The sequence below is a fragment of the Pestalotiopsis fici genome (genome assembly GCF_000516985.1).
Source record: "Pestalotiopsis fici W106-1 unplaced genomic scaffold PFICI_Scf_12, whole genome shotgun sequence".
In the NCBI taxonomy this organism is placed as follows: domain Eukaryota; kingdom Fungi; phylum Ascomycota; class Sordariomycetes; order Amphisphaeriales; family Sporocadaceae; genus Pestalotiopsis; species Pestalotiopsis fici.
The window spans coordinates 2,092,342-2,113,980 of NW_006917102.1; the positions used below are offsets into that span (position 1 = coordinate 2,092,342).

At 49.4% G+C, this 21,639-nt stretch overlaps 8 protein-coding genes across 8 annotated transcripts; 3 read left to right on the forward strand and 5 right to left on the reverse strand.

Annotated features, from left to right (window-relative positions):
* Window positions 1–589: 589 nt before the first annotated feature.
* On the reverse strand, window positions 590–2,510 carry PFICI_14371 (uncharacterized protein; the record flags this gene model as incomplete). The annotated part of the gene is made up of 7 exons (XM_007842952.1): window positions 590–825; window positions 886–1,228; window positions 1,286–1,613; window positions 1,680–1,932; window positions 1,999–2,067; window positions 2,130–2,274; window positions 2,370–2,510. 7 exons carry the CDS (start codon window positions 2,508–2,510, stop codon window positions 590–592), a joined length of 1,515 nt encoding a protein of 504 aa, XP_007841143.1.
* An 861-nt stretch (window positions 2,511–3,371) lies between these two features.
* PFICI_14372 (uncharacterized protein) lies at window positions 3,372–5,069 on the forward strand (the record flags this gene model as incomplete). Its single annotated transcript, XM_007842953.1, has 5 exons — window positions 3,372–3,731; window positions 3,850–4,019; window positions 4,084–4,201; window positions 4,264–4,498; window positions 4,552–5,069. 5 exons carry the CDS (start codon window positions 3,372–3,374, stop codon window positions 5,067–5,069), a joined length of 1,401 nt encoding a protein of 466 aa, XP_007841144.1.
* Window positions 5,070–5,357: 288 nt separating this feature from the next.
* PFICI_14373 (uncharacterized protein) lies at window positions 5,358–6,983 on the reverse strand (the record flags this gene model as incomplete). The annotated part of the gene is made up of 1 exon (XM_007842954.1): window positions 5,358–6,983. One exon carries the CDS (start codon window positions 6,981–6,983, stop codon window positions 5,358–5,360), a length of 1,626 nt encoding a protein of 541 aa, XP_007841145.1.
* Window positions 6,984–8,164: 1,181 nt separating this feature from the next.
* On the forward strand, window positions 8,165–10,211 carry PFICI_14374 (uncharacterized protein; the record flags this gene model as incomplete). Its single annotated transcript, XM_007842955.1, has 3 exons — window positions 8,165–8,392; window positions 8,448–9,541; window positions 9,617–10,211. The coding sequence occupies 3 exons, from the start codon at window positions 8,165–8,167 to the stop codon at window positions 10,209–10,211; spliced, it is 1,917 nt and encodes a 638-aa protein (XP_007841146.1).
* A 554-nt stretch (window positions 10,212–10,765) lies between these two features.
* PFICI_14375 (uncharacterized protein) lies at window positions 10,766–11,194 on the reverse strand (the record flags this gene model as incomplete). The annotated part of the gene is made up of 1 exon (XM_007842956.1): window positions 10,766–11,194. One exon carries the CDS (start codon window positions 11,192–11,194, stop codon window positions 10,766–10,768), a length of 429 nt encoding a protein of 142 aa, XP_007841147.1.
* Window positions 11,195–11,561: 367 nt separating this feature from the next.
* On the reverse strand, window positions 11,562–12,844 carry PFICI_14376 (uncharacterized protein; the record flags this gene model as incomplete). The annotated part of the gene is made up of 3 exons (XM_007842957.1): window positions 11,562–11,974; window positions 12,096–12,314; window positions 12,427–12,844. The coding sequence occupies 3 exons, from the start codon at window positions 12,842–12,844 to the stop codon at window positions 11,562–11,564; spliced, it is 1,050 nt and encodes a 349-aa protein (XP_007841148.1).
* Window positions 12,845–13,259: 415 nt separating this feature from the next.
* PFICI_14377 (uncharacterized protein) lies at window positions 13,260–15,924 on the reverse strand (the record flags this gene model as incomplete). The annotated part of the gene is made up of 7 exons (XM_007842958.1): window positions 13,260–14,041; window positions 14,102–14,328; window positions 14,404–14,573; window positions 14,631–14,886; window positions 14,959–15,294; window positions 15,387–15,470; window positions 15,608–15,924. The coding sequence occupies 7 exons, from the start codon at window positions 15,922–15,924 to the stop codon at window positions 13,260–13,262; spliced, it is 2,172 nt and encodes a 723-aa protein (XP_007841149.1).
* Window positions 15,925–19,505: 3,581 nt separating this feature from the next.
* PFICI_14378 (uncharacterized protein) lies at window positions 19,506–21,555 on the forward strand (the record flags this gene model as incomplete). The annotated part of the gene is made up of 9 exons (XM_007842959.1): window positions 19,506–19,582; window positions 19,694–20,017; window positions 20,082–20,165; window positions 20,222–20,350; window positions 20,426–20,855; window positions 20,912–21,049; window positions 21,109–21,267; window positions 21,331–21,360; window positions 21,427–21,555. 9 exons carry the CDS (start codon window positions 19,506–19,508, stop codon window positions 21,553–21,555), a joined length of 1,500 nt encoding a protein of 499 aa, XP_007841150.1.
* Between the last annotated feature and the right edge of the window lie 84 nt (window positions 21,556–21,639).

Here is a 21,639-nt window from a genome sequence, read left to right on the forward strand (position 1 = left end):
TTACTAGTCAAGGCTTAGTCGGATCCGGACCCAGGTATACGGTATATTGCAGTGGTATTTGATACATACTCTCACCGAGTGCTGTCCGTTGATATACACAAAGGGCAATCTGACGCAATATATATATTCACGGGTATTATTTGGCGAAGAACAAATTAGCAGTAAGTTACAGGTGTACCCGCTATGATGTCCTAGCTAAACCGAGACACGCTCTGGGGTCCCTCGGCGCGAGTCGTGCCAACCGCCAAAAATTTCTTTTCGGAGCAGTGCCAGATTAGCCTCTTCAGACGCATCATTCCAAACAGAAAATGGCGTTAAACGCTGATGACTGCTGCGTATTAGGACTAGACCAAGTAGAAACAAGGAAGAAAAAGAAAAGAGACGAAGGAAAAGGAGGGCTGGGAGGGGGAAAGAAAACAAAAAACGCTTTAGATAGCAACGTGCTTGACCCTCAGATGTCCTAGGTCAAGAATGTTCAATGAGCAATACCCTCTTAAGCAATAATATTGCTACCTGGCTAGGCTCAATCATGGTGGATACACCAACGTTATGTTTCCCTGACTTTGACATGGCCCGTGGCTCTGCATGACTATGTCTGGTATTTGGCCAGTTTACCGGTTCCGGCACCACCCAATGGTCGACCTGCAGTGGGATGTTCGTGATGATGGGCAGCCGCTTTGGATTTCCCCTTCACATCTCCCTCTTCCAATGTGTAGCCATCTGCCTCCAGCTGCTCCATCTTCTTGTTGTCTCTCTTCAGGTAGTATGATAGAAGCAGTGTTGATACTAATGTCACGACGCAAAGTGCCAAATTGACACCCCAGGCTAGATTGACTCAAGATTAGCGCACAGGCAATGTAGCGAATGACTAATTTGCTCGCTTACCTGTCGTGTATCTCGGACCAGCACTGTCTGGATACAAGTAGGGAGTCCAGACAAGGGCAAGATTGCCAATGGAATTGTTCATGGCGAGTCCTATTGCGCGCTTCTTCTGAGGGCGGGCTGCAATGTTTGCCATCCACGCATTGGAGATTTGAAAACAGCCATACGTGCCGGGTAGCATGAGGAAGAGCGCAAAGTAGCGAGCGCCAATGTTTGTCGTCGCCACCGTAATGATGATGCCAGCAATGGCAACGATGGTGGGATAGACAATGTGCGGAGAGCGCTGGCTAGTCTTGTCGGAATACCACGTATTGAACAAGCAGAAGCAGGCGGTAAAGAGGTAGGGCTAAGCATGACACCGTCAATATCGCTCCGATGAAGGTATATGCAACAGTCTTCTTACAGGTGCAGTCAGCAAGAGTGTATGGATGGTGCTGAAGCCAAAGTTCTTGACGAGTGTGGGCAAGAAATTGGTTAGCGAGGCAACAGCCTGCAAACACATTTGGTTGGCAATACAGAGCCAGATCCTAAAATCCTTTGCTGCCATTTTGAATGCATGCCATGTCTTGATTTCTGAGTCCTCTTCTCCGGCGTCTTCGATGAGTCGAACGACCCCGAGGGCTTTCTCCTCTTCAGTCAGCCATTTGGTCGTTGCTGGCCAATCTGGAATGACAAAGGCAGTGGCACATGCAAATACTACTGTTGCAGCTCCCTCGATGATGAAAAGCCAGCTTTGAATGTGTCAGCAAGTCCTTGACATGAAGATACTCATCCAAGGTCGACATGATGTGACATACCGCCAGCTCGCTATGGCGTTGCCTTGAAATGCGGCCGCGATACCTGCGGCAAAGAGCCCGCCAAATGCTCCACTGAGCATGGCAGCGCAAAAGAAGATGCCCAATCGAAGTCCAAGCTCTGCTCTTGTGTACCAGCCCGAGAATAGAAAGGCAACGCCAGCAAAGAAAGGGGCTTCAGTGATTCCAAGGAAGAAACGGCAAGCCGCCATACCGGCAAAGTTGTGCACCGCACCAGAGCAACCGCTGACGATGCCTTTTTTTTTCCCCAAGTCAATCTTCTGCGAAAGTTATTTATGCCAGTGGGATCTTGAGTGCTTACCCCATAAGATCATGACCACCGACAGGTATATACTCGGCCTCGTCAAGCCCAAGATCATGTTACTAGGCACTTTTTTCAATCATCAGCCGACTTATGATCCATCAATCTCCATAGCAGCATGTCTTATGTACCTTGCATCAAGATATAACCGATGAACGTCAAGCTGAGCACAATATTATATTCGACACCGACAAGGCCAATATCAGCCACGAGTCCTTGGACCTTTGCTTGGGGTAGGGCATTGCGGTCGATGTAATTCATGATGTACATGAGGATCTGGTATTCAAAGCTTATAGTCAGAACCACAAACACTTCAAACGTCACGTATCGTTGAATTCAACAAGCGACTTGGAGGCGATTGAGGTACATACCAATATGGGCAGCAGTCTCAGATCAATTTTTCTGATCAACTTCTTCTCCCTAGCGGCTCGTTCTTCGGGCGACCAAGATGCAACAATCTCGGAGTAGCTAGGGGCAGAGTCATCTGCAGGTCGTTGTCCAGTGCTCGCCATGCTGGGCAGCAGATCAGGAACAGAACGGTGTTGGATGACCGGTAGTATTTCTTCTCGTAGAGGCAAGTCGAATTATACATTCGCATATAGAGCCATCAAAGGAAGCAGCCTTGACCAACTTCCATCCATGACAAAGAGAGGGATCATTTCCAGTCTTATGCTCGGCAAAAAAAAAGGGGGACTCGAAGAGCGTCTCATTCTACATCACACCACCAAATTGCAGGCATATCTCAGCCCTCTGGTAGGCATTCCCGGCTTTTCCTCTAATTTCCCCATATTTTCTTCCCCAGACTCCATCCGCATGGTGCCCACAAGGGGTGCATGATGCCGTTGACCCTCGTGGCCTTGTAAAGAGGGCTGAATTAGCTAACCTAGCGTGCTTGTCCGCGTCAAGTCAACGACTATTGAAAAGTATTTCCCGAATTTCCGGAGGCGTTGTGCTGTAGAATAACTCCCAGTTAAGGATATTCCCCGCAAACTTGTACCACGTCAATGGAAATAAGTGGGAATAGCTAGAGTTATAGTGCCGTTGTGGGCTGTTGGCTCACGCGTTTTCATCTGATCCTGCTGGCCGAAGTGGTTGTCTCGCCGGGGAATTGTGCGATTTCCCGGTGCAAGCAATATGTACGCTTTGCGGCGGGGACAGCTCAAATGACAACACAGTTTTGGATGAGATTACTATGAGAATTCGAGAACGTATAAAGCAGTTCAAGCACGACATATGTGCCCGGGAAGTGTTCACTAGCATCAAAACTATACTTCTTTCCAGACAAGCGTGATAACTTGATCAAACTCCAGTAATTTTGCTCCCATTCGTCTTTGAACCTTGACGCCCGTTGCCCGACCTATAATTCAGACAGTATGACCAGTCTATCGACCAAACTAGCCGATCTGGAAGCGGCAGGGAAGCCAATCCAGGTCGGCATCATTGGAGCTGGCAAATTCGGTTCCATGTTCATTGCCCAGTCCCACCGCACGGTAGGCATGAGACTGGCGGGCATTGCGGATCTCTCGTCGGACCGTGCCTTTGCCTCTCTCAAAAGGACCAACTTCCCGACCGATAAATACGACACGACGGTTAATGCATCGATATCAGAGGGCGTCAAGGCCGGGAAGACGGTTGTCACAACCGACTCGGCCGCTCTCATTGCTACGCCCGAGATTGATGTCATTCTTGAAGTCACTGGAAATCCAGCGGCCGGTATTAGACATGCACTCTTGGTGAGCTTGCATTTCATCTCTCTATTCTCTTATCTTTTCTTTTCCTTTTTTTTTTTCCCTCAAATGATCAAAAGGCCGATTAAAGAGATTTACACATGACTGACTCTTGCTCTACCAGTGCTGTGAGCACAAGAAGCACATTGTCATGATCAATGTCGAGGCAGATGTACTAGCAGGACCTCTTCTGGCAAGAAAAGCGAAAGAAGCAGGTATCATCTACAGTATGGCATATGGCGACCAGCCAGCCCTCATTGCAGAGATGGTAGACTGGGCAAGAACGGCAGGATTGTAAGTGACAGCAGGCTCGTCTCCAGTATAGTCATGAACGCGGCGGACTAACATGTCCTATCAGCGACGTCGTTTGCGCTGGAAAGGGAACCAAGCATCTACCACAATACCATTACTCCAATCCAGATACGGTTTGGGACTATTATGGCTTCACCAAAGAACAATTGGAGTCGGGTGATTTTGTAAGTACAATCAAATACTTCCATATTGATTCGAGAACTGTGCTGACCAGAACTGCCCGTAGAACCCTCAAATGTTCAACTCGTTCCTCGACGGAACCAAGTCTGCTCTGGAAATGGCAGCCGTAGCCAATGGCTGCGACCTGAGTCCGCCGTCCGAAGGCCTACAGTTCCCGCCCTGTGGTAAATGGGACCTGCCCGAGGTGCTCAAGCCCGAGGCAGACGGCGGGCAGCTCAAGAAGAAGGGCACGGTCGAGGTGGTATCGTGCATGGAAAAGGACGGGCGGTGGGTGTTTAATGGTATGTGCATCGTCGACAAACTGAATCTAGCGGCCACCACTAACAGTCATTAGACCTTCGTTGGGGAGTTTACGTCATCATTGAGGCGGCCTCGCAGTACCAAATGGACTGTTTCAAGCAGTACGGCCTCAAGACTGACAGCACGGGCAAGTACGCCGCCCAGTACAAGCCCTACCACCTCATTGGCCTCGAGCTCGGCGTTTCCATCGCCACCATCATGTGCCGCGGCGAGCCCACGGGCCAGACCAAGACCTGGGCTGGCGACGTCGTGGCCACGGCCAAGCGCGACCTCAAGGCGGGGGAGACGCTCGATGGCGAGGGCGGCTTCACCGTCTACGGAAAGCTCATGACCGCCGAGGACTCCATGGCCATTTCGGGCCTGCCGATTGGTCTTGCGCACGGGTTTGTCTTGAAGAAGGACATCACGAAAGATCAAGGACTGAGTTGGGATGATGTCGAGTATAGTGACAAGTCGCAAGCTGTCGCCGTCCGAAAAGAGATGGAGGCCATTTTCAAGAAGGAGTTCTCGCTAAAGTCCAGCAAGTCCAACGGCGTCAATGGTGTACATTGAATATGTGTTGCCGCCACAAACTTATTTTAGCCAAGAAACTTCATTTCAATCTATCTATACAATCTAGTGGATAGCATACATCAACTAATGACACATGGATGGTGATGATACAATCTAAAGACTACAAAACTTTTCCCTTTTTTCCCCTCCCCCCTCCGAGGTCAAGACATATGCCAGGTGTTGAAACAGAAATCCAGATTGATATTTGTCTCGTGTGCCTGAATGATATTCAACCCTCTCAAGGTACAAAGGCATATTGGTAGAGACCCCCCTGGGTCATGGTGACGCTCAACTGTCGAAAATAGGACCATATGCCGGAATACCCTTACTCTCAAGATCGTACACAATCTTCTCTGTAAAGCCGGGGTTGCTAATTACAATCACTGCTTCGGCCTCAAAATCTCTGACCATGTTCAGAACCTCGGGCAGCATGTCACGCCTGCCTCCTTGACTTGTGTCAATGATCAGTGGGTTGGGATCCATTCTCTTGACCAGATCAAGCGTTCGTTGGCCGTACGTCTGCAGTGGGCATCGCGATTGCCAGACTACGCGTAACGGAGGCATGTCCTTGTACCCAATAAAGGACAAGCAAGGGCCGATGCCCGAGCCCGTCGTGACCACAACTAGTCTACTGAAGACCTTCATTGCGTATGCCAGGCCACAGACCGGCACTGCCCGTATCCACAGTTTAGTTGGCCGTGCTTCAATGACTGACCTTGTCCAGTCGCCGGCATTTGACACTAGACAGGAGAACTTGGACTCTGGGGTGTCGAGTTGATCGGTAAAAGTTGCAAAGCTGTGCCAGTCCCTAAGGGGGTGTCTTGCAAGCGACAGACCCCTTCCCCATCTTGCTTGTCGATGGCTAAAGTGCAATCGTATTGCGTGCGGGGATAGGTATTCTGGAGTAACATCCACCTTGCGCAGCATTGTCCAAGGCCACATCGCTGCCATACTGGACACCAAGAGGAACCAGAAAGTTGGAAAGGTCAAGAGGTATGTTCCGATAGACGACATCTGGTCTAGCACAACTTCATCGTAGGCCTGGGTAAGAAGCAATGCCCAAAGGAACGCCAGGGTGAGCCAACTCGCAAATCTGTGTGTCATTTCAAACGTGTCATGACAACGCCGACGTATGGATGGAATGGCCACGACAATGATGGCAATCAGCAGGGCCGTGACCACGACAGCCATGGCCAAGATAAAGGTCGGTCGCGGACTAACCCATGGCTTGGTAAAGGCAAAAACGATGACGAATATCATTGTCCACATGCATGCTGCTATGCCAGTCCCGCTGTGAACTCCCCCGATATGGAATATCTTGCAAAGCCTCCTTCGAAGCCACAAGGGAGATGATCGTGGTATCGCACCGCACACGACGAAGAGTGCATTGATCACGACAGGCGATCGTGCCAACGTACAGACCATAGCATTCGCTGATGCCATATGTATGCAAATGGTAGCAGACTTTTCCAGTATGGCCTGAATTTCAGCCACCTCCTGAAAGTCTAGTATCACACCGACAAGCAGCGGGAGCACATTGCCAACGATCATGATGGTGAAGAGACGACCATATGTATTGCAAGGCCCATGCCTCAGTTTTGACGACCACACTTGAACTCGATTCGGCGTTTCTGAAACTGGCTCTGATGGGATAGAGGATTGCTCCGCAATGTCTTTGCACAGGCCTGAGCGTATGACATGAGTTCCTTTCTTCGGTTCTGAGCCAACTGCTGAGAATTCATCGTCCCAAACTTGTCGGATTGTTTGATTTCGACCGAGCGATCCTAATTCAACGGAGCTGTTGTTTGCAGTCGTGCCAACAGTTATGCTCTCCCAGCCACACGTCGCAACCGTGGTGGCAGAGCCATTGCCCCAGAGCTGGCCAGCCTCGACCGGGGCATCTTTTTCATCCATTTCCACGAGCCGGAATCGTTCTTTGCCAACGGGCCGAAGTAAATAAGATAATCAGAGAGGAAAACGCGTCATTCTTGCATTTGAATCGTCGAGATTTTCTGCGTAGGTTGTGTCCAGTGATGCTGAACTGACAGCTGTCAGAAAGTGGTATATCAATATGATGGTGTATAAGTAAATATTGTTCCCACGTCAAGAAAAAGAAGAATGAGGAAAACTGCAGGAGAGCACAAAAAAGACTTCTCGTATCACGCCTGGTTTGGGTTTGTGTTTTAGGCAGTCGGAACTCATTCCCCTGTCCTCGATGAAGATCACCCATGTAAGGCTTCCTGGCTCCATGGATCCTGTAAGCAGACAGACATGTCGAAAGCAAAACTTCATGAAATACCGAAGGGGAAAAAAAAATTAAGAAGTCGATAGGGTTTCACTGTGGCGATATGTCAAAGCGCCGCGTCAGATTGAGTAAACACTCGTTTTTCTCCCCCAACGTCATTCGATAGTGACATGCAGAGAAGCAAACAAAGTTATTTTGGGCCCCGTACCCAGACATGGCCAGGGTCAAAGTGGCCCAGAGATCCGGTCCCGGCAAACTGGAGTGCGCCGCGTGGGCTTTGCGCCACCGAGAGGCCATCGTGAGATGATGCGAGCTCCGCCATGTCTCACGGTCGCAGCAGGGCTGTCTGAACCTTAATATATGCCAACTTTAAAACTGCAGATGCATGGCAGAAAAGAAATCACGAATGGTACTTATGTTTTTATAATGGGTCACCGGAAATTCGGGACCGTGGTGGGTTTTCCAGAAGCTGCCGCCAACGCACGTATGTTCATCGGTAAAGGATGCAAGGGGCCTGGGAGACCGCCAGTCTTGTCAAAGTCATATAAGGTGCTGTGAGACCAAGCTGATGGCCATGGTAATCTTACCTTAGCCTCTGTTGGTCCTAGATCTTATGTTCCAATAGTCTCCTCCGGGCTTGCTATGCAAGCTTTCAAGACTCGATACTATCGAACTTAACTTTCACACCCCGACACGCCGAAAGGCGTGCAAGCAAGATCATGTATCGCATATAACGTACGGGAGGTTGGTAGACGGGGCGATCTTGGATCTGGGTAAACAACCGGACTCTTGTTCACCTTTGCTTTTCTTTCACCGAGACCGTGTCGACGTTGCTTTTTGTGCAGTCAAAATGAAAAGCACAACGGAGGTTACGGCTCCGACTGAGGATCTCGTGTCCTTTGCTTTCAACAAGCAGAACACCTTTGATGACTCAAAGCCGTTGTACATCAGTGCCGATGATCCGCAGCAGTCACTGAGTTACGAACAAGCCTTGCGATATATCCGACAGTTGATTTCTGGACTCAAAGCTTTTGGACTTGCAGATGGCGATACCGTACTCGTACATCTTTTCAACAACGTCAGTCATAGCCTTGGTACAAAAGAGACCTGCGCACAGCTAACGGCGCGCTCAGTATGCCTACGCGCCCATCCTTCTCGCCATTGTCGGGGCCGGAGGCGTCATCTGTGCCACCAATCCAACGCTCAAGAGTGAACTCGTCAATATATTTGACATTGCACGGCCTACTTTCGTCATTACCACGTCGGATCTTTTGATCAACTTGCAAAAATGGGTGCCCGGCATCAGCCTTGACCAGGTCCTGATTTTTGACAATCTCATGTCTCCAAGATGCCATGGTAGCGCTCCGAATTCTGGACCCGGCCAAACAAGTCTCGATCCGTCTCTTTTGAGCCATGGTGAGCGGGACTGGAAGAGACTGCACACGGAAGAGCAAATGAGGAAGACACCAGCTTCATACTTTTTGACATCGGGCACAACGGGCTGTCCCAAACTAGCCACCTTGTCGCACTACTCCATGGTTTCCCATTTCATTCAAATCCACCAAGAGGTACCCTATGATGTAGTAAGGCTGTGCTGTCTGCCACTGTTCCACATATTTGGCAGTGCCTGGGTAATGGCGCTGACCATTCGCCACGGTCAGCCAGTCTATGTCATGCCTCGGTTTGCCATGGACAAATACTTGGAGTATGTTGAAAACTTTCAGATCACGGAGAGCTGCTTAGCACCCCCAATCGTCGAACAGTTGAACAATCTCGATCCACCTCCCAAAAGTCAGCTGGCATCTCTCCGTTTTGTCACTGTAGGAGGCGCGCCCATTACGGCCGCCACCATGTGCACATTCAGGTCAATGCTACATGATGCGGCGACATTAAGTGGATGCTATGGTGCAACGGAGATGGGCACCATTAGCATGTTTCGGTACGGAGAGGAAGTCGACTATGGCTCCGTCGGAAGGCCGCTGCCCGGAGCCAAGATAGACTTGCGGCCAATTGAGGCCCGTCAGATTGGTCTGACGAAGGGTTCTGCAGGTACGGAAGCCTGGAGCGAGATTGTCGTCTCAGTGCCCTCTCATATGGAGAGATATCATGGAGAATTTGACAACAGCAGCGTCAATGTCCAGTGGTATCGTACGGGTGACCTAGGGCGGATGGACAAGGACAAACTGTACATTGTCGGCAAGGCCAAAGATATTATGAAAGTGAACGGGTGAGTTGGTATCTGATCAAGTCCCAGAGAACTCCAGTCACTGATGCGACGGTTGACTAACATTCATGACCCAAGTTTTCAAGTCTCGCCGACCGAGATCGAGGCCGTTCTGCTTCGGCATCCGGACATTGTCGACTGTGCTGTGTCCAAAGTCGTGCATAACGAGGCCGAAATGCCACGCGCGTACGTGGTGAGGCGTAATCAGACCCTTTCCGAGGATGATGTTGTCGACTTTTCCCGACGGCAGCTGATCAGCTACAAGGCATTGACGGGCGGCGTGGCTTTTGTTCAACGAATACCAAGGCTCGCCAGCGGTAAGATCCAGAGATACAAGCTTGTTGATATGCCACTAGACACAGAACCCGATAGGCATACAGAAGAAGACGAAGGCGAAGAAGGAGAAATAGAAGAAGAAGAAGAAGAAGAAGAAGAAGAAACAGGCGCCGGGCAAACTTGTGCACGCTCTACACGCATTCTTCGCAATCTTGTTCGCCGTGCGGGCTTGAGCGGGAGCTGGGTCATTCGGAGGCTGGCGTCAGAGCGCTGGCTATCGAATGAGCATTGGGGTCAATGGTCGGCTCCAAGCATTGGACTATTGAGCTGCGCAATCGGAATCGGGATCTGGTACATGAGAGCATTTGGTCAGGAGGATTCTAGGCGAGAGAGCTGATGCTTGTGGATGATGGAGGGTTCGTTCAACAGGCGCCAGCGAGCTGCACTGACTTGGGGCGAGCTAGCTACCCATGATTTTAGCGTGCGGCAGGGCAGACCCCAACCCTAAGCAGCGATAAACGAGCATATCAGCCGCTATAATTGCTATAGACAAGACGCATATTCAATAAATACCTGCCTACTTGCCTTGGGTCGACTGGTAGTAATGTGTGTCCCTAGGGGCAGGTAAGATAACATTATAATAATAACACTTGATTGCATATTGTTAGGTGGTGGTGTTACTTGGTCACAAATAGTGGGGAAAACTACCCAACATCATTACGAGCTACCAGAACCAGCACATTCTTTCAATATCCAGATGCAAGAAGTTTACTCCCGCCAATGTCCAAAGAGCATATCTTGCGCTGTAATTAACGGGATTCTACCACACATCATTTCAAGAGAATGTTATTCAACTCTGCTGTTATCCACAATTTTTACTCTACTTTGCCTGTGTTGCCTCTTCCCCGCCATTCTTGATCTTAATATAGTCCGTATAGCACCTAAACAGCTTTAAACGTTGACGTGGATTCTCCATTGAGCGTCCATCTCTCCACACCTCAGTCTGCCACCACCAGCGACCTTGCCATTTCTGGTCCAACGGGCCATACCATCGCGAATAAGGTCCATCATGTCATCGCGGCCCATGTAGAAGCCGCCATTGTCCTTGCCACGAACAGCAAAGGTGCATGTGCCCTCGTTGAGTATGGCCTTGAAGTCTTTGACGCCCGAGAAAAAGGCGCCACCAGCCGGCGCAGCGTTGAGCTTATTCACGATTTCGGCACAGTCGCTTGCCAGGGCTTGGCTCGGCCCGTCCGTGATAGGCTCCCACGTTGTCTGGCCGCACTTGTTGGCGTACTGGCTGCCGTCGTTCCACGTCATTCGCTGGGCCCTTGCCGTCAAGGCGAGGAGCCCCAAGCTCAGCAACGAGTTGATATGCATCTCTAGATATTTGATGAGTGTTTGGGTTTGTTTGTTTTCGTTTGTGTCTCTCTTCTGTTATGCAACCTTGAACCGTGATTTCAATCTATAGAAGAGGGTGCCTGGTATTTCTGCAAGTGTGAGATGCGAGAGTGAGTCGTGGTATTTGCCCCAGAGCTTCAGCTGTCAAAGAGATCAAACTTCATCATTGCAATGGTGTTCAAAGAGTCCATATTCAACTGGGTCAGGCGGAATTGTCATAAAGAATGCCAAAGAGATTTATTTCTTTATGTTGGAGGTTGAGACGACAAAGCCGCCACTGTATCTGGGAAAGAGCAAAGAGTTTCCAAGTATTGTCGTCATTGAGTAAAGCGACAACAATGACAACTCAAGCCTTCCACAAGACCTTGCCCTGCCAAGACTTTACGCGCGACTGCACTCTGGACAAGTCCTCATGCTTCGAAGCAACTGCAGCATCGTATGATCTACGATAGACGCCCAAATTCTCAGTAAACAGGGCTTGGCGATCCGACCATCCAGTCAAGCCCCGGATCTTTTCACTTCCGACCCACTGGCTGAAGCCGAATATCGGGGCCAAACTCTCATCTGCAGGAGTGGTATCGACTCCAGACTCAAATTTTGAGCCTTCAGAGAAGCCGTACTCTTTGGCCACAGCTTTGAGTACTTGTCCTGCAGTCTCATATTTGGCAGCTGAGATGTTATAGCACTGTCCCGCGACGGCGGAGCGGTCCTCATGTTCAGCAAGTGCCAGATAAGCCTCGGCGCAATCGTCAACGTGCACTGGAGATGGCATTGATATTAGTCATGTTAATCGGGTGAGGTTGCGATCATAAAAGTTTGACAGGTTTCATACAAGACTAGCAAGAAGCTACTCTATGAAATGAATGTCGGCTCGACTTACGAGCGTGCATGATAGAATTCGGGTTGATATTCCTCAGCGTTAAAACTTTTGTGCCCGTCGCAGCGATGGCAGCTGCAAACTCAAATATGACTCCAAAGTAACTGCTGCTGTGACCATAGACGTTCGTTGGACGGAGTACAGCCGCATCGAACAAGTCTGTCTGCTCCAGCATTTTCACTGAGCAGTTTGCTCGAGCAACCATAAGACCTGGGGGGTTCACTACAGTATTTAATGTTGTCAGCAGCCTCCTTTACCGATATTAAAGAGTGTGAAATTCGTGTGCTTATAACTCGGCCAGAAAAGATGCAAATCAAGACAAGAACTTGCTTACAAGGTGACGTCTCGGTATGTGGGCGCAGTCCCGGTGCACCATCAACATCGGTGGTGCCATAGTCCTTGCACCCAGAACTCCACAAGACAAGAGGACGCACTTGATGAGCGTTGCTGACTTTGGCAATAAGCCGTATCGCTGCTATAGCATGCTTGATGTAGGTTTCATAGTCAGGAGGCTCTATGCATCCAACAATGACATCAAAGGTCTTGCTATAAGAAGTCAAGGCCGCCTGAATGCCCTCGGCGTCGGTGATTTCTCCAACTATGGGAATGGTTTCATTGAGAGCGAGCGTTCCTGCGGCTTCTTGACGGCGCACCAGACCAAACACAATGTAGCCCGCTCGAACAAATGCACGGCAGACAGCTGCACCAATATAGCCATTGGCGCCAATAACGAGGACTGTCTTTCGCGGCATTGCAGAGATGTTGATGAAATGCGTTGATGCAAGCCTCAGTGTGAGGGGAAACTCAGTCGATTATAATGTATTCTTTTTGAAGTGCATAGAGTCTGGCTTTGAACGGTCGCACGGCTCTGATGGGGATATGCAGCTCAAACCGAGTCAAAGCTCGGCTCAATTAGTAATTGGCCATGATGCTCCAACGGCGTAGGTTGAACTATGAAACCACATTGAGCCCGATTGAGATCATGTAAGATACCCTACACACAGCTGCATGTGTAATTGGCACCGATGGCCCCTCTTCCATAAGCATTTAGTGGAATACAAGCGCCAAAGGTCGACCCACGTATGCTTACCTACTTGGGTGTGTTGGCGGACCAAGATTATACCGGATGACTAATGTCATATCCATCAGTCTCCGTTCGAACGGATCTCAACCACGAGCTTGGCGCATGAAATCGAGGAAACCTCCACCGAAAAAGTCCTCCATACTTGGTATCACGGGTTGTGATATTTCATATCCCATCTGGAGCGGGTCAGAGGCCATGGGAAATGTGTCCGTTCCGCTCACAAAGTCCTCATTATCATATGTACGTTGATCCGACAAAGATGATGGTGTTGCACCATTATCAGTGCCATTTGGGAACGTTGGGACTGGTAAATCAGATGGAGTCCAATTGGGCGGATGCCTGCGGCCTTGTTCAGAAGGCGCTGGTTTGCGGATGTCTTGTTGCGGCCGTGTTGCACCTGTTCTTGACTCTACTTTTTGTCTTGCGAGTGTTGCAAATTTGATGGCCCAGGATTTGCTTGGCGTTCGCATACACCAGTCTTCCAGTCTCGAGATGAGGCCAATGCTTACATCGGCCGAGACTTTGGATTGGCTTTCATCGTAGTGCGCCAAGATCAGAGCGGAGTATCCAATGACGAGGCATAGATAGGTCGGTATCGTGTCCATGAGGAACGAGGGCATGTCGACAAAGGTCTCTAGCACAGAGTGTGCGTATCTTGAGGTATGATACTGAAGCATCTGTGTGCTATTCTTGGCAGCTTTCGTATCCGATGCGTTTGAAGTACTATTTGCAGGCGAGCCAAACGGTGGATTGGCAAGGAATGTCTTGGGGCTCATGGCATCGCCGCGTTCCTCGAGGGCTCTCACGGAAAGAATTAAATACGCAGCGTAATATCCTATGCGGAGCATGGAGGCAGTTGACAGGGCTAGGAGAAGTCAGATACAGGCCTGCCGTGCTGTTTCATGTCCATGGGAGGGTTCCTTACACATGAGATGATTCCACTTTTGCTTCCAGGCTTTGAAGTCTTCACACTCGCCATTTGTGTCAAGGTAGGAGCGACGCGACAGTTTTTGGTGCAACACAGAGTATAGCAAGATTTCGGCGACAAGCATTCCGTCTTGCATACTTGCTTGATAGAAGCTGAGCAGAATATTGCATTGGTTTATATAGGGAACATGGAGGACTGATGGTCTTCCTGTGGTCGCGGACCAGCTGGGTAAGTAGCCTTTGATCAGTATTGGCTTGTCGCGAGTTTGAATATTCTGTGTGGGGGTCTCGCGGGCTTACTGCAGATGGTGAAGACAAATAGTCGACCAAAGATGGATAGCATGACGATCCTGTACTGTTGACACTCCCCGCCTAATATTGGTTACAATTTTGGAGAAGCTGATACTAAGCATAGCTTGTTTGACACAGTAGCCGGTCAATAACCAGCTGTCGATGTACTCGGGGCCGTCCTGCACTAATCAGCTTTGACTACGTCAGTGGATCTCGATCCATAACAATAAACTTACGGCATGGTCACTCATGACGAGAATGGCATTAATCTCTTCAAGGTTGAGAGGACTCGACAAGAGTGCTTGGCCTAGTGTGATTCGGACTTGTTCGTAGACTTGGCGGTGCATTGGCGTGCCGCAGAGATCCTCGCGATACAGAATGGCACATAGACAGCAGACACTGTGCAGGAAGGCAGAGAGCTCTCTGAGATCACGGCCTGGAGTTTCCGATGGCTCGTACACTGAAAGCAGATGGCCATGGTGCCGTAGAAACCTAGACAGATGTAAGCTGCCGAAGACGATGCCGTGCTGACAATACAAGGCTTCACGATAGGTAGCAACTCACAGTCGAATGAGTTCATTGGCTGTCTGTTCATTCAGCAATTGCAGCTGCATGAGGTCGAGTTTGACGTGCTCAAGTCTGCGGTAACCCTGGGTGACGTGTTCACCAATCTCTCTCAATACCACGGTGGGAGCTGATTTGATGCCGACATCGACGGGGTCTGCTATATTCTCAGGGCTGTCGTCATTTTCGGGGGGATCAGTTGAATCATCGTCTGCGTCAGTTGCCGACGACTTGGACTTGTGAAGATCGTTTGCCGTGCCTGCTAAGCCGAATTGGCGAGTAACCAATTCGATCATGCCCTTGATCTCCGCCAGAGACTTTTCATGTCGACCGAGCCTGTAGATGGCAGCATTAGACCCAAAAAATACACCACACGTCTGACAATTTTCCTTCTTTAACGGTGTGATTGATTTTCAATTAGTACTTACCGTTCTTCAATACTAGTGGAATTGTCCACAGGTTTGGGGTGTGTGGGCACATCAAGAATTTCTCCTTTAAGCGAGCATTCGATCCTATTACTACTTAGAATCATTGTTCTTTGGATTATTTATTTCATTATGAAGAAATATATAAGCATTGAAAATGAATAGAAACTCCATTGAGTCTGTAAACTGGGGAAAGGGGGGGAGCTTTGGATCGAGAAACGGACCTCAAAGTTACACATCGGTGGCATGCTTGAGAGCCAGGGTCGTACTCGCAACGACATTTGAGTCTTTGGCATGACTGGCACGAGAAGACGCGCCGTCGACGCTTTTGACCAGTGCCTCCAGCGGATGCACCAGAAGACTTGTCGAGAGGCTCATCCTTTTCGGTCCTGGGAGCCTTGCGTTTGACTGGTCGTGAACTGCCAGCACTGGTGGTGCTGTTGGAAGCGGGCTCCGGGGCCGTAGCAGACGGGGTCTCATCGGCAGGCCGCTCGGGCCCAGACGAGTGGCCGCCTTCAGTGGCAGCATCAGCAGCAGGCATTCCAAAGCCAAAGTGTATGTTTCCACTCTTGTGTGGTTTTTTTGGATTTGGATTTGTCGTACGACGATGGTATGGTAAACTTGGGACGAAACTTACAGCAAGCCGGCGGAGAACGCTGGCGGGCGTCGATACCTAGGATATGGCCTGTTTAAAGAGAGCAGTTGGGGTTCCACACGAGCAGCGCTGACTGGTTGGGGTCACCGCCGATCTCCGACGGGGGTCTTGGAATCACATGTAGCATCTCGTATTCTGACTCTCAAGTCTCTCTTCTTATTCCATACGCTCGAAATGATGGCTAAGCACCTTTTCGGGGAACTGCTTTGAGCTGACCTATATAGATCTCCGGTTGCCCTGTTGCGCTGCTCGTTCAGAGTGTCTGGGCAGGCGCGATAACTTTCCTACTTGAGACTGGTATCGTTGACATGTTTGACAGTCATCATTCAAGCGAACCTCTTTGGGTGTGGAACACTTTATTAAGAGGTTCTCTCCAAGTTCCACGAGCACTAGTAACAATGAAAAGAGCGCCAAGATTCAATGTTCTGCAGCTTGTCCAGCTACATACAGTTCTTGTGGCCAATCACCCATGATGCTTTCGTAAACCCATCTCATAAACGGTTGCCCGCTATGTACCCCAGATCTTCATCTTCTCATTCGGTGTGGGGCAATAGGGCCTGCCATAAGCAGCAGGATGGAGTCGCGTCCCCTTCTCAATCTGCCGTCCATGCAATCAATCAGATGTCAAGCATTTGGAATGTAAAAAGACGCGGATGGAAGCACAAATTGAAGAACTAGGTAGGTAGTTAGACGATGACGATGACGACTATCATCGCGACTTTTAAATGGTATCTCCAAAATTCTGGCGGTACCAGCCTCCTTTCCCAGTGCAAAGTCGTCGTCGGCAGAGGTCACAACGTCGCGCGAGTAGGCAGCTGAGACACTGACCGGTTTGTCTTGGGGATCTTGCATACAAACACCGAATGATGGCCCGTCGCGAACCTGGAGGAAATACTGCACGCATTTTGCAACAAAGCGAGTCCCTCCAACCAATTGATATCTGCCTGCTAATCCATAATCTATGGACATCTATCTGCCTTGGGGAGACTTCGGAGCCGCCGGGATTCTGGGGTTCAACTGTCATATTCAGCCGCCGTCGCTTGTGTTGCGCCGAGGCATGATTGCCTTGTGGTCGTCCATATGGTGGCCTTTTTGGTTAGATATATCTTCTCGCAGGTAGCTTTGCATGTCAGCTTTCATGCACGCCAGGTGTGATGAACCAAAATGCTCCTCCCTACCTACGCCACTACTCGTTCCCAGCATTGCCTCATGATGGAGGCAATTATTATCATCAACATCCCTCCAAAGGATGCACTCCATGACTTGCAAGTCGAACATGGCCGCTTGTATATGACAAGAATACTCATTTAAAAACCTAAACAAGTGTCAGTCTGAATGAGGTCAAGAGGGAGGAATTGTGCGGCATGAATACACAGCGTCAAAAGGAACGGGCACGCAATGGCGCCCCCATGGTCCCCAGAGCAAATCAACACCTCAGCGATAAATATACGAATCCTTTGAAACTTGCTCGTGTCTTACCCAGGCTGGTTGATTGATCTTGAACAATTGTGTATTGTTCCTGGCCAAGGCGTGAACTCATAGTCTGGCGTGCGGCCCTATTGGTAGCTCAGAGTCGGATAGAAGTCGAGCCAGATCCTCCACAAAATCCTTTCCAGGTGCTTTCGGCTCTACTGATGCGATTATATGTTCTTTCGCAGATACTCGTGCTTCAGCTTATCATCAACGCGGCTGGACCTATCAGGAATACATGATGTCCTGGAGGAAATAAGTCTTTTCCGAGGGACAGCTCAATACAAATGCACTTGCGGTTACTACCACGAGCAGCTCGACTCACAGCCTTGGCTCAATCAAAACATCAGTCTTCTGCGGAGTGACCTCCCATCTGGCATCTCTAATGCTGGCGCACTTAATCTCGTCATTGAAAGATACACAAAGCTCCTAATTATGTATGATAAAGACGCCTTGCCTTCTATCATGAGGCTCCTGCCTCTATTGAGCCGCACGTTCAAACAAGGCTTTCTTCATAGGTTTCTAGCGATGTTCTTCGATTGCTCTCTCCCTAGAGTGGGTGTGTAGCAATGCACGCAGGCGCGTGGAACCTGACCACCCTCAGAGCGAGAAACTCTCTGCGACAGGCCTTCCATCCTGGCCCTGGATCGGATGGCAAGGTGGTACCCTCTGGGCGCCTTTTCATGATGAAGATTACGTCTCTCCAATGACCGAGACAAGGTTTGAAGAGACCATTCCCATCATGACTTGGTACGCTTCGTCAAGCTCTTTCCAACATGAACGTTGAAGTATCAAGGCAACTCGGTTTGAGAAACGCGATTCCTGGAGGAGTTTCAGTGAGTCACCACCGCCAGGCGGGACTGGAAAGAGCCATACCAAGCGAGTACGCCTTATAGTCAAGGATTCACGACAGACACTCCACTGCCTATATTTGTTTGATGGAGCCGACAGATAGATTGGGTTTATCTCCTCCCGTGTCACAGGACGACCTTGGCCATATATGGGCGCAAATAGCAAGCAGTGACAACTCCAAACACTCGATCCAGGTTATGGCCATTTGTCAATCGGAAAGATAACCCAATTCTGGTTTCGACATTGTTGTTTTCGGGAGCTGTCGTTATCAACATCAATGATTCCAATACTTCTTTTGAGTCTAGATCTAGGTATGTCACGGAAAGATACACTGTATTATGTATGAAATGGAAAATTATCTTACATACATGCATAGTATTGGCTACATCAGCCAAGATGATTGGATTGCTTTTTCGACGCCGAATATGAGTACGAGGATGAATGGATTGGTTTCAATATAGAGCCGTGTTGCTCAACGCATGCCTTTTCTAGATACGTATCTAAAGGGTATCCCAAGTTCATCAGACAATCCATACAATTCCATGTCTCCTCAATGTGGACTGATTGGAATCGGAAACAGCAACAAACCAAGCTGATGTGCAAATTTTGACACGTATTGCAAGTACATGCTGACGAGCATACATATAACAAAGTCCTTTGACATTGCACAGCAGCCACGGTCGCACGCTGGTTGCAGGGCCAAGCCTTCGGAGTCCAGCCCGAAGCGCATGCAGCTTACCTGTAATGTAACATGTTGATGATGTGCGTGCCAGACGGCAGAACCTAGCGAATGAGGAGCTGTAACGTCCTTGCCCCTCCGCATTTGAGAATGCGGAGCGAAAACGTGTAGCATCAATGTGGAGAGAGAGAAAGCAGCATTGCTACTATAGAGAGAGGGTGTTTTTCTGGTGGGGTTTTCAGGGCGACAACTGCATACCCAAAGTCGGATACAATCATTTCTTTATGCTGTATCCCGCCCAGATGTGGCTGAAATTTCCAGTCGGATGACAGGTGTTTCAGTCATTGTCGGTCGACGACATCTTCAGTCAACAAGCTTACTTATCTACACTGCGGTATCTCCTGAAGCCCGGGTACTCTGCCTGATCAGAGTACATCCTCGGCAGTGAATACAAAGTACTGCTGTCATGCTGGCTTTCGCAAAATCCACCCTGAGGCTGCATCTGACATGCGCATTCTTTGCTATCGGCTCCTTCGTATGGGGGTAAGTCGCAGAATGCATTCACCCTTGCCGCCTTGATTCCGAGATTTTCTCGCCGGATCGTGCCTTTGATTATCATGCAGCAAGCTTCTGACAACGAATAATCTAATCAAGCTACCATGTCGGCGTTCTTTCATCGGTGCTGGTCCATCCAGGCTTCACTGATGCCTTGGGAAGCCCCACAGCCGCGCAGAAGGGATTGGTCACAGCAATCTACTACCTCGGAACCTGGTTCAGCTATATCTTTGCGTCCTCTCCGCTTGCAGATGCGCTCGGTCGCCGATATGCTGCACTCGCAGGAACGGCAATCGTCGCTGTCGGCACCGGGTTCGAAGCTGGCGCAAGCGTTCCAAGCGCCTATGCCATGTTCATCATCGGCCGAATCATCAGCGGTATCGGTGTGGCAATTCTGTCCACTTCTGTCCCTCTCTACCAAAGGTGTGTGCGTATATAAAGAGATGTAGTGGACTCGGCCGTGATCTATAACTAATGAGAATGCAAGCGAGGTTTCACCGGCAGTACAGCGTGGCCGCTATGTAGTTCTCAACCATATTGGTTTCGTCGTTGGACTTGCTGCAGGATTCTGGTGAGTGTCCTGTCATCTTGCATGACCATTGATCACATTGTTGACAAGAGACAAAGGGTTGGCTATGCCGTCACCTTCTGGCAGAACGACGCCCATCAGGTTTACGTGTCCTGGCGCGTTTCGATTGCAGTAGTCCTCGTTCCATGTGTCATATTTGCTTGTGGACTGCCCTTTCTCCCCGAGACGTGAGTATTGATCAATCCCAGGTGGCTACGCAGGGTTAATGATTAAAATTTCTTTTTCTTTGTTATTCTTCATAGTCCGCGATGGCTAGTCGATCATGGACATTATCACCGCGCTCAATGGTCGTTACACTGGTTCCGCGAGGGCAGTTACACCGACGAAGAAATCAAGGCGGAATTTGACAAGATTCAAATCTCCGTCCAAGATCAAAGAGACTCAAAGCCAATATGGTTGTCGCTTTTCACGCATAGGGATCTATTCGACCGTCTGTGGCGCGCGTCTCTGCTCCAGTTCATGTCACAAATGTGCGGAGCGACGGCCATGAAGTACTATCTACCAACTCTGCTTGGCAAGTTGGGAGTGCCAACTCGTATCACGCTACTCATTGGCGGTATCGAGTCGACGTCAAAGATTGCCATGACTGTTGTTGAGATGCTAATCATTGACAAAGTCGGGCGGAGAACTACTTTAGTTGCAGGCTCAACGGCCATGGGAATAGGCATGCTCGTGAGTAAAGACAGCACGATTCATACTTGCATCATTGCACTGACTATAGGTGTCAGATGAATGCAGTACTTGGCGAGATATACCCCGAAAATCAAAACCGTGCTGCTGACGTCGCGTGCATTGTCTTTATTTTTGTCTATGCTTTAGGATACAGCATGGGTTTTGGGCCTGCGTCCTGGGTATATGGCTCCGAGGTGAGGGTTCTACTCTTTATTCAAGATTTCTGTCAATCTCAACTCACTTGTACAAACAGATCTTTCCCACCGCCGTACGGGCCCGAGGTCTCAACTTCTCGGCATCTGGTGGCGCCATCGGTTCAATAGTTGTTGCTCAGGTTTGGCCGGTCGGAATCGAAAGAATCGGCTCCCGCATCTACTTTTTCTTTTTCGCAATCAATGTCATTTGTGTTCCTGTAATGTTACCCTCATAGTTTCTCTAGGCTCGTACAAGACGCTTTCCAGCTGACACTTTTTAGATTATTTTCCTATTCTATCCCGAAACCAAGGTCCGTTATCCTTTGCTGCCGTTAACAGTAATGATCAACATTTATACTCATGACTCCCTTTTGCAGGGCCGGGCACTGGAGGATATCGACGGGTTATTCTCAAAAGTCTTGAACAGGCAAGAACACAATGGGAATCAAGGACAAAGTGAAATTGCCATTACGCAAGAAAGGGACGATGGGTCGTCGATTTCTTGATACTCTATACCGTCAATGAAAACCTCAAGAGTCTATGTACCTAGTCATGCTACGAGAAACAATGATTCCATTTTTTCTGGACAT